This window comes from Gadus macrocephalus, chromosome 10 (genome assembly GCF_031168955.1).
Source record: "Gadus macrocephalus chromosome 10, ASM3116895v1".
NCBI lineage: Eukaryota > Metazoa > Chordata > Actinopteri > Gadiformes > Gadidae > Gadus > Gadus macrocephalus.
This window is the reverse complement of record NC_082391.1, coordinates 16,556,818-16,566,402: the sequence shown is the minus strand read 5'-3', so window position 1 is coordinate 16,566,402 and position 9,585 is coordinate 16,556,818. Positions and strand designations below refer to the sequence as shown.

The 9,585-nt window shown below is 45.3% G+C and overlaps 1 protein-coding gene across 1 annotated transcript; it reads left to right on the top strand.

Annotated features, from left to right (window-relative positions):
• The first annotated feature begins 2,439 nt into the window (after positions 1–2,439).
• Positions 2,440–4,340, top strand: LOC132466534 (neuroligin-3-like). Its single transcript, XM_060063786.1, has 2 exons — positions 2,440–2,491; positions 2,881–4,340. Exons 1-2 carry the CDS (start codon positions 2,440–2,442, stop codon positions 3,672–3,674), a joined length of 846 nt encoding a protein of 281 aa, XP_059919769.1. The 3' UTR covers positions 3,675–4,340.
• Positions 4,341–9,585: the final 5,245 nt, after the last annotated feature.

Here is a 9,585-nt window from a genome sequence, read left to right as displayed (position 1 = left end):
GGGCTGTGACCAAAGCTGTTATGGCGTTGTATAAGCTGTTGCAGGGTTTTGGTGGCGTTTTGGGGGGTGGTGGGGGAGGAGGGGAGGATCATTGGACTACCCCCCCCCCTCCCCCCCCCTCCCCCCCCCCCTCACTAACACCATGACGGCTGTGAGACCGTTTACGACAGCACGGTCAGAAATCTCCGGGATGCAAATATGAGGGGTAGGAGGGAAAAGAGGAGAGAGAGGGAGGGACGAAGTGCTAGGCCCCGACGGGGGGGGAGGAGGAGAAGGGAGGGAGAGCAGGATTAAGCCTCAGCACGCAGACACACACCACCACATCACCCCCCCCCCACCCTCTCCCCCCCCTCCCCCCCCACCCCCCCCTCCCCCCCCCCCCCCCCCTGCCTTCTGCCTCCGGGCGGCCATCTTTCATCTTGCGGCCGACGCTCTAATGCTTTCAAGTGGGTAAAATCCTTGACATCTGCTTCCTCTCGGCGAGACGGCGCGCGGGCCACCATCCTGCCGAGACGACCGTCCACAGGAGCCCAGTGCCGCAGGGGGAGGGGCCTAAGGCGACCAATGGCCTTCGTCCTCTGAAGATGAGGCTGTGTGCACATGAGTACACACGCGCGCGCGCACACGTGCACACACACACATATAGAGAGACACAGTTGTACAAGCACAGACACACACACACAGCTTTGCACTCACGCACACACACAGTGAATTTAATCAGACAGGTACCCCACTATAAGGCGCTGAGACCTTGATTGAACCACACACACACACACACACACACACACACAGAGGCAGACAAACGTTTGAACCGACATTCACAAACACACACAGTACATCGAATCAGACAGGCAATCCACTACAAGCCAGTGACACCTTGATTGCACACAAACACACATGAACAAATACACAGACACACAGACACACACACAGTACAACTGTGTACAAAGCTTGCACAATAAAATGTGCCCCCAAAAGGCACATTTGTGCCAGACCCAAGTAAACACACTAGCCATGGAAACATTTAACAGTTCACTTGCCAAGACACATTTATTCTATTTACTATGGGCAGAGTAATAAATGTAAATAGCTCTGTAAATAAACACCTCATCTTTGCCATGAAAGAAAAAAATCATGAGTGCCCCCCCCCCCCCCCCCCCCACTGCTTATGATTAAGACTAAAGTGATATTTTGGCGTTCAGGTCTACAGTTTACCTCATAAACACTGAGGTGTAGACACCGCCGCCCACATAGACACAGAAATATCTGCAACTAAGTCTGAGCGCTTCATCTTCCTCTGCTTGTCTTTTGTCTCCGCAATGTCATCTTATCTTGTGATATATCATGCTAATAAACCCGGCTCTATTTCAGCAGGCGTGCTCCGGAGTACCCAAGAGTACAAATATTTATTCTTGGTATATGCCTCAGACAGGGATGCTTCCTCCGAGCGTAGCTCTACCGGTGTCTTGTTTTACCTATTAAGCTGGCGATAAACCTGTGAACCAGCCGGTGATTTGCTACTCCAGCTTCCTGCAAGACTTTGATAGCAAATAAAACGTCCTTTACGAATCTCAGACAGATGTATGGTGCCCAGACACGGCAGACACAAAGCAGAGGCCAGGCGGAAATAAGCTAGACTTCCCCCCCCTCTCGCCTCTATTAATGGGAGATCATTTCCAGGAATGTAATTATGCAATTTCTTTCCCCTCGTAAATAGGGTTGTATTGTTCTGCTGCGTGGTGGAGAGAGAGGAGTCGTTTTTGCTCTGAGCAAACCCCAAACAAAAGCCGACAGCGTGGGAGCAACAAGCCTTTCCTTCTCCCTCCTGCTTTACCTTCGGAAACGTCTCCCTTTCAAAAGCCTTTTGCCAGCGATACTGCCGCATCGAAAAAGGTGCTCTGGGGCTACGTTGCTCTTATCTGCTGATTGTGAATGGGAGACAATTTTGGTTTGTTTATTGTGTCTCCTTTGCGAAAGCCTCTCCACAGACAGTGCTTACGATGCTCTGCTACTGAAATGCTTGACTACCGATAAAAAAATACTTGGTTCCTCAATCCCTGCTGCTAATTTCTATATTTAGCTTCCCTCCCACAGCCTGCTTTTATTTAATTGACATAATGGTAGATGTGGCTCATCTTTTAAGCATAAACGGTTGTGTGTGTATCGTCTGTGCTGAAAGGTGTGCTTGAAAGACAAAGAAGATGAGAGAGATGGTGGAAACACAGAGGAGAGTGAGAGTCGGTGGGTGTGTGCGAATGGAATCTGTGGCTATATAATTGCAGTCTTTTAGCCCGCAAAATTCAACCTACACTTAAGGTTGAAAGCACACAATCAATTAAGTAAAGATCAGTTAAAACGCCGCCAGCCTTTGTTATTCTCAGCAGAAAAAGAACTGAGGTGAGGTGGTGGCGTGGATGATGTTTTTATCCTTTGTACGAAATGGCATGGTCTGCTAACTTTCTGATGCTCCTTTGCAGCAAGGCCTACACGGGTAGCATCTGTTTCTGACAGGAAACACCAAGTTCATTATTTTGGTGCAGGATGGAGATGGATGGAACAACACAAGATGAGAGCGAGAATGCTGATTTTCTCTCCTGTCTGCATGCTGTCTTTGCAAAGACACCATCTGCACATTCATTATCGCAGCCATGATTTCATTATTGTATTGTGTGTAGCAACGAGGACTTGCACTCTGCCCGGCCTTTGTTATGCTTATCGCGCGGGCTCCTGATAGACTCTTTTTGATTAGACCAGCAAATGCAACGTTTGACCAAACAAAGCACTACCTTATACATTAAGTAACGCATTGTACCACCAAAAATTAATCGGAATCTACATCTAACAGCTTTTCCCCCCATACCTCTCTCCTTGTCCACACAGGCCTGTTCCATCGAGCCATCATCCAGAGCGGTTCGGCCCTGTCTAGCTGGGCGGTGAACTACCAGCCGGTCAAATACACCCGTCATCTGGCGGAGAAGGTGGGCTGTAACGTCCTGGACACGATGGACATGGTGGACTGCCTGCGGAAGAAAGGCTGGCGGGAGCTGGTGGAGCAGGACATCCAGCCCGCGCGCTACCATGTGGCGTTCGGGCCGGTGATCGACGGCGACGTCATCCCCGACGACCCCGAGATCCTCATGGAGCAGGGCGAGTTCCTCAACTACGACATCATGCTGGGCGTCAACCAGGGCGAGGGCCTGCGCTTCGTGGAGAACGTGGTCGACTCCGAGGACGGCGTGTCGGGCAACGACTTTGACTTCTCCGTGTCGGACTTCGTGGACAGCCTGTACGGGTACCCCGAGGGCAAGGACACCCTGCGGGAGACCATCAAGTTCATGTACACGGACTGGGCCGACCGGGACAACCCCGAGACGCGGCGCAAGACCCTGGTGGCGCTGTTCACCGACCACCAGTGGGTGGAGCCGTCGGTGGTGACGGCGGATCTGCACGCCCGCTACGGCTCGCCCACCTACTTCTACGCCTTCTACCACCACTGCCAGAGCCTGATGAAGCCGGCGTGGTCGGACGCGGCGCACGGCGACGAGGTGCCCTACGTGTTCGGGATCCCCATGATCGGCCCCACCGACCTGTTCCCCTGCAACTTCTCCAAGAACGACGTCATGCTCAGCGCCGTGGTCATGACCTACTGGACCAACTTCGCCAAGACCGGGTGAGTAGAGGCATTGCTTTGTGTCAGGGGGTTTCTGGTGTGAAAGAGACCCTCTTGAGGGTGCTGATGTAGCCGATCGCGCTTTGGATTTACGGTAATTGCGATTCAAAGCCTCCTACGTTTCTGGCCCTCCCTAGCTTCGATTGAAGCCCTTTTGAACAGAGCTTTGTGTTGTGTTTAACATCTTGCAGAACAACACAATAGTGTTGAGGAAAGTTGCTGCGTTTGTTTGTTAGCGATGTTTTTCATCATTGTTTTCCTCTGGCCTTTCTTTGTTCTCCGTCACCTGAGACTTATTGAATCTGAGGAAGATTAAACGCCCTATTTTGTGGCTATTTTGTCTTTGCCTCCCTGGACATAGTATTAGTTGAATATGTGCGCCTGAAAGCAAGTGTGTGTGTGTGTGTGTGTACGGGTGTGTGTGTGCGTGTGTGTGTGTGTGTTTCTGTGTGTGTTTGTGTGTGTGTTGGGGGCGGGCATGCATGATTGTGCATCAACATTCACTATTGGACTATTCTATTCGGTTCCTTCTTACACAGCCCGATAAACATGGAGCTTTAACATCCAGGCCTATTACACTGCAGCCAACAACTGTATCGATTCCCCGGTCTGCTCTCAGTCGATCACCCGTCCCCTGGTGACTCTCACACCCTGCCAAGCTCTCCTCACCCACGTCCGGCCCCACGCGGCTCCACTCCTACCAGCGCTACAAGTAATCTCATCTAACGCCTCGCAATTCAATTTGGAGGTTCCCCGATAACGGATTGATTGCATCGCTGACGGGGTTATTACTTCCCGTATATTTCCCTTTTGTATAAAAACCCAAAAATAATGATGCATTTGCATTCGCTACATCATTCGCGGTCCGACGACCGTTGCCGTGACCCTGGGGCCTCAGGTTAGGGGGCCCCGGGCCTGTGCATCTCTAATGGGATACCAGCTTGTGCAAATGGACTGCTCTGCTCCTGTTTTCCCTCCAAGGAGAGCGGGAGGGCCCGGAGCCCTACAGGGCGGCCATCTTGTGTCTAGAGATATGTCTCCTATTCAGACACACACCGGCAGCCAGTGGTAAAGAGTCAGTTGGAGCGAGTTTCATTTTTTTTCTTTGGTTGAATAAAACCCAAGCCAGACGGTTTTGATGTTTTAGGGCAGCGACGGCCGGCCGTAAATTCAATGAACGGCTGACCTTGGTTGGGCTTGGCAACGGAAACCCTTCAGACGGATCGTCATAACCCAAATATACAACCTGTATCCACACAGATTTCACACAGCGTCACGCACCGAGCCACCGCACCTCCGAGTACATCTGCCTTTCATCCTTTCAGCCGTATCAGAACAAAGCAAAGAGGTCGGGGGGGGGAAAAAAACTGAGCAAAGAGCACTCTGGCGCTGATCTGAGTGTCTGCTCTTTGCTCGGCTGTGAATGAGACGAGGAGCGCGTTGGTACCTATAGCTTGTGTCCACCGTCTGTGGCTGTGTACTTTGGAATTAAGCCAGAGGGGGGGGGGGGAGGGGGAGGATGGATGGAGGGCAGGATTATTGGGAACCCAGCAGTAGGCACTGAGCTGGTAAAGAGCCTGGGATTAGATGGCTCAATGATAATAGAAAAACTCAGAAGTTCTCCTCCAAAGGGCTATTTTCCTTCGGACCAAGTCAAGGACTCCACCACTAATCACTCATTTCTCCGGGGGTTAGTGGAGGGTGAGTGGGAGGTACCGGCAACAATTAAAGCACCGTAAATTTCTCCCAATAGATTTTCTTTTTTGTGCCATAAATTCATCCGCTGCATTTAAAGTGGCCCGAGGATAGATCTATATAAATCTCTTCTTCCCACTCTGTGGTCTGACCAATTTGGCCCCGAAGGATCTCCGTATAATTAACACCCAATAAAATACCCAAACTCTGAGTCTGGGTGGCCGTCCCCGAGAAGCAGCCACCCCTGCCAGTGGTTTGTCTCACTGCTCTACACTCCCACCCTCCCTCTTTCCACTACCCCCCCTGATCTTCTTAATGAGCTGACCCAGATTGCACTTCCTGCCCCAGTCGCTAAATCGGCTGTAGAATCATGGCTGACACAGTGTTGAGACCATGGACATAATAAAGGATGGACCATAGACTGGAAAATTGCCGCCCATTCATTCCTATACAAAACTGCTCAGTGGCGCAGGGTAACATACAGGAGCGATTTGCTTCCGCGTTATGGGGCCAAGACACGTGACCTAGTCCGTGACGTACCGGATGCAGAGATCTTCTTCTTCTTCTAGTTTAGTTGAGGATCATAGTTTTTCCCCATATACCGCCACCTACTGGACTACTACACAGGAGTTTGTGACAAGGACGTTGGCAAATGATACTTTAAATCATAAAAATAAATTCAAAGAAAAAACCAAACTAACAAAACAAAATAAACAAAATAAAACAAACTAACAAAAGAAATGAATAAATAAAAATAAAAAATATATATACTTAAGGTTAAATTCTTCTAATTAGGTTAGTATCTTTTAGCTAATTTATCAGCAATTTCATTGCTTTTTTTATTGTACCACTTGGTTCAAATCCTATTTCTTACACATGCAGCCATTTGGAAACCATTCTATGATAGCTGATAACCAAGGTACACACTGTAATACTATAATCAAGAGGACATACAGGCAGTTCAAATAAAAAGAGATAGAACTTAATTGATCTGGAAACTTCATAAATATGTAAGATTGCTCCATATAATACCATAGTAACATAGTAAACGTATGTAGGCCTAAAAAATTCAGTTCAATGTTATTGCTTAAGAAACAGATTCCTTCCAACTAACTATTTACGAAAAATGCAATCAATCATTTATATAAAAGTAAATGTTTACATATCGACCAGCAACGAAGTTGGAGTAGCCTACCCAAATAATGAATTGTAATGCACCAACATTGTCAACTGTCATACATAGCTAACCATAACACTGTCATACATAGCTAAACAAGCAAATGAAAATGAAATACCTACCAACGCAACTGAAATGTTAATATTAGACAATTAACAATATTATGAAAATTACGTAGGTCTCCCATAATCATTCAGGTAATCAATACGTCCGTGCCTGTTACAGCTATTTCAATGATATGTGTGTTATATATCCGTGTTCAACGCCATTCATGTTAAGTAAAAGGACAAATCTCAGACTTTGGAAGTTAATGGAAGTTATTTCGGAATTTGATTTAATTCGGAAGTTAATGGAGCCGTGCACTTCAAAATAGGTCCATTGCAAGGAGCCGTTTGTTTCAGTACGACTCCTTTCAGCTGCCCACCCAACATAAACTGCTAATAAAACTAGAGCTGTCAAGCGATTAAAATATTTAATCGTGATTAATCGCATTAATGTCATAGTTAACTCACGATTAATCGCGATTAATCGCAAATTCTTTTTCTATGCTAAATATCCCTTGATTTTTTTGTCCCATAATTCTTCTCATTTTAATTCTCTTATCAACATGGTGAAGTGCATCGGCTTGCCTTGTGCAAATGATTTTTTATTGATAACAACATTGGCATATACTGATCAAAACAGGACGATACAAAAAAAGAGCCTATAGTGCAATTAAACGACTGCTTTGAACAAATGTCATTTGAACATAGCAGTCAGGCTACTGCTTCTTTGTTTTGAGCCAAAGAAAAAAAAAAAACGCTGTTTTTTAACGCCGTTAAAATTGGTTTGCGTTAACGCCGTTAATAACGTGTTTAACTGACAGCTCTAAATAAAACGCTTGAGGCGTTTTGAAAAGAAAAAACTTAATTTTTTTTAGAACAGGGTAGAAATATAATTATGAGCCTTTGATTGATATCCAGACATTTTTTGCGGAGACACAATCCTGTTCCCCACTTGTATTGGAGTGGACGGCGATATCTACTTCTGGGCCACATGAAATGACGGACCCCCGTCCACAGCCAGCTTAAACAGCTGCAATACCAGGCTTGGCCTCTGAGCACTGGTGGATTGCGGAAGTATGCGCCTATCCTGGGGGCCTGGACAAAAAGCCAACGGATTTTGGATTATTATAAATTGAAACAATTTATTAAATAAATATTTGCGAGATGTCATTACTCATTTGTTAGATGAGTTTGCTTCCTATTTATGTCGAGTATACAGTACACCCCTACTGTCCACAAGCATCCCCCCCCATATGGATTTGGAGAATTGTTGCCACGTCCCAGTGGTGGAGGTATCATATATATGAAAGAGGGCATTCAATTATACTATAATGATCAATTAGGAGGCCGAAGCCCTAAAGGAAGTGATGCAATAGGTGACTGAGGGTCAACATTTGAGAACCCCTTTTATCAAAGGGGGTCTCAAAGGACTCATACGCTTCAACAGCGGCTGCAGCAGAAGTGTTGAGACGAAAGATGATATCAAGACATTTATAGAATATTCCCATTCACATGATTCTTCGCACGACCTGCAGGTTCGAGAGACTGAAATAACCCCCAAAATGAGTAATAATGTAAAAGCAGCCAAGTCCCACAAATTGCTTGAACTATTTATTTCATTCCATTGTTTCGTTGATATGCATTATTGAAAAGTTTCAAGCATATGGATTTAATGCAATATCCACAAACAGTTCAAAATGGTACCATGAAATGTCTTGTTTATTGTATTAACCAGTTCATTCTCTTTTGTGAAAGTCACCAAAAGTCAAAAAAAGTTAAACGCAAGGAACCAGCAGCCAAGAGCTTCCATGGAAACTTTCTACCCATGTTAAATAGATTTTTATTTAAACTTGTGGAAGCACTTTGCAGTACTGGGAGACACCATTTCTAACGGCAATGGAGCTAGATTCTAAAAATATCAAAAGATGCCCAAAGCAAATACCTTTAACCCATAGTTGTGTTTTATCAAATTAAAAAGATTTCAGAGTTTCATTGACCACAAATTGAGCAGAAATATTTTGCATACAAATCTTTAAATAGTTTAACCACATTAAGAAAAATACATTTGTTAATTTTTTTTATTAGTGAAGCCACAAGTTTTGCACATTATCCAAACAGAATACCTGAAATGTTGATATTTCAGCCCTTTCGGGTTAAAACAAGAGAAAAGGACAACCTAACAAGAGTGAAAAGTTTGGGTTAGGTGACCTATAGTTCAAAGATGTCTCTGGTCAGGTAGACTAAATAAAAGTGTATTCCCAATTGCTCCAGGACATTCGTGTAAATTACTTGTGAGCTCTCCCTCAAGCCTAGAGAGACATCAGTGTTGAACCACCAACTGAAAGAGGGTATTTGCCATTAGTATGAGTGACAACATTTCATGGCTATTAATTTAGTTCATTATATTTAGCCGATTTGAATAGACTTTTCTAGCAGGTGAGGCTGTCAAAGAACTAAATATGGAGCAACTACAAAAAGTAAATTTGCAGCATGACCAAATTATACAAAAAGTATAGGAACTGTTCTAGCAGATATGTTTTAGAAGTCTCTTTTGATAGGCAGGGAATAATTGTCTTTGTCACCCTGTAGTCATGCCATCAAATCTGTTGGGCAAAGTACCGCTACTGATTAATCCAGTAGACTCACCAGTCAAGTCCCCCTAGTTAGAAAATGGAAGAAACCCAGTTAGTCATGTTAATTATTCTGTTGTTACAAATGAAGACTAATACTTTCCACACATTGCGATCCAAGTTACTGGCTGCAGTCTTGGATTTTATAGTTCTATATGAATAGATTCAATTTACTAAACTATTAATCATGCTTCAGAAGAATTAACCTTTCTTGGATGGCAGATCTACCACAAGCCTCCATTGCCACAACCTCCAGATGGCTTACGACCTACGGCAACTCCTCGACTACTGCAAGCCAACAAATTGGCTTTTGCACACCAGACACGCATTTTGCTTTATTTTAGGTTTTCAAGCATCTTAAAATACCCA

Bases quoted from the DNA above. Each gene is read 5' to 3' on its own strand.
- LOC132466534 (XM_060063786.1), top strand. From the start codon at position 2,440: ATGGCATGGTCTGCTAACTTTCTGATGCTCCTTTGCAGCAAGGCCTAC. The intron at 2,492-2,880 runs GTAGCATCTGTT...TTGTCCACACAG, and splicing joins TTGCAGCAAGGCCTACACGG to GCCTGTTCCATCGAGCCATC.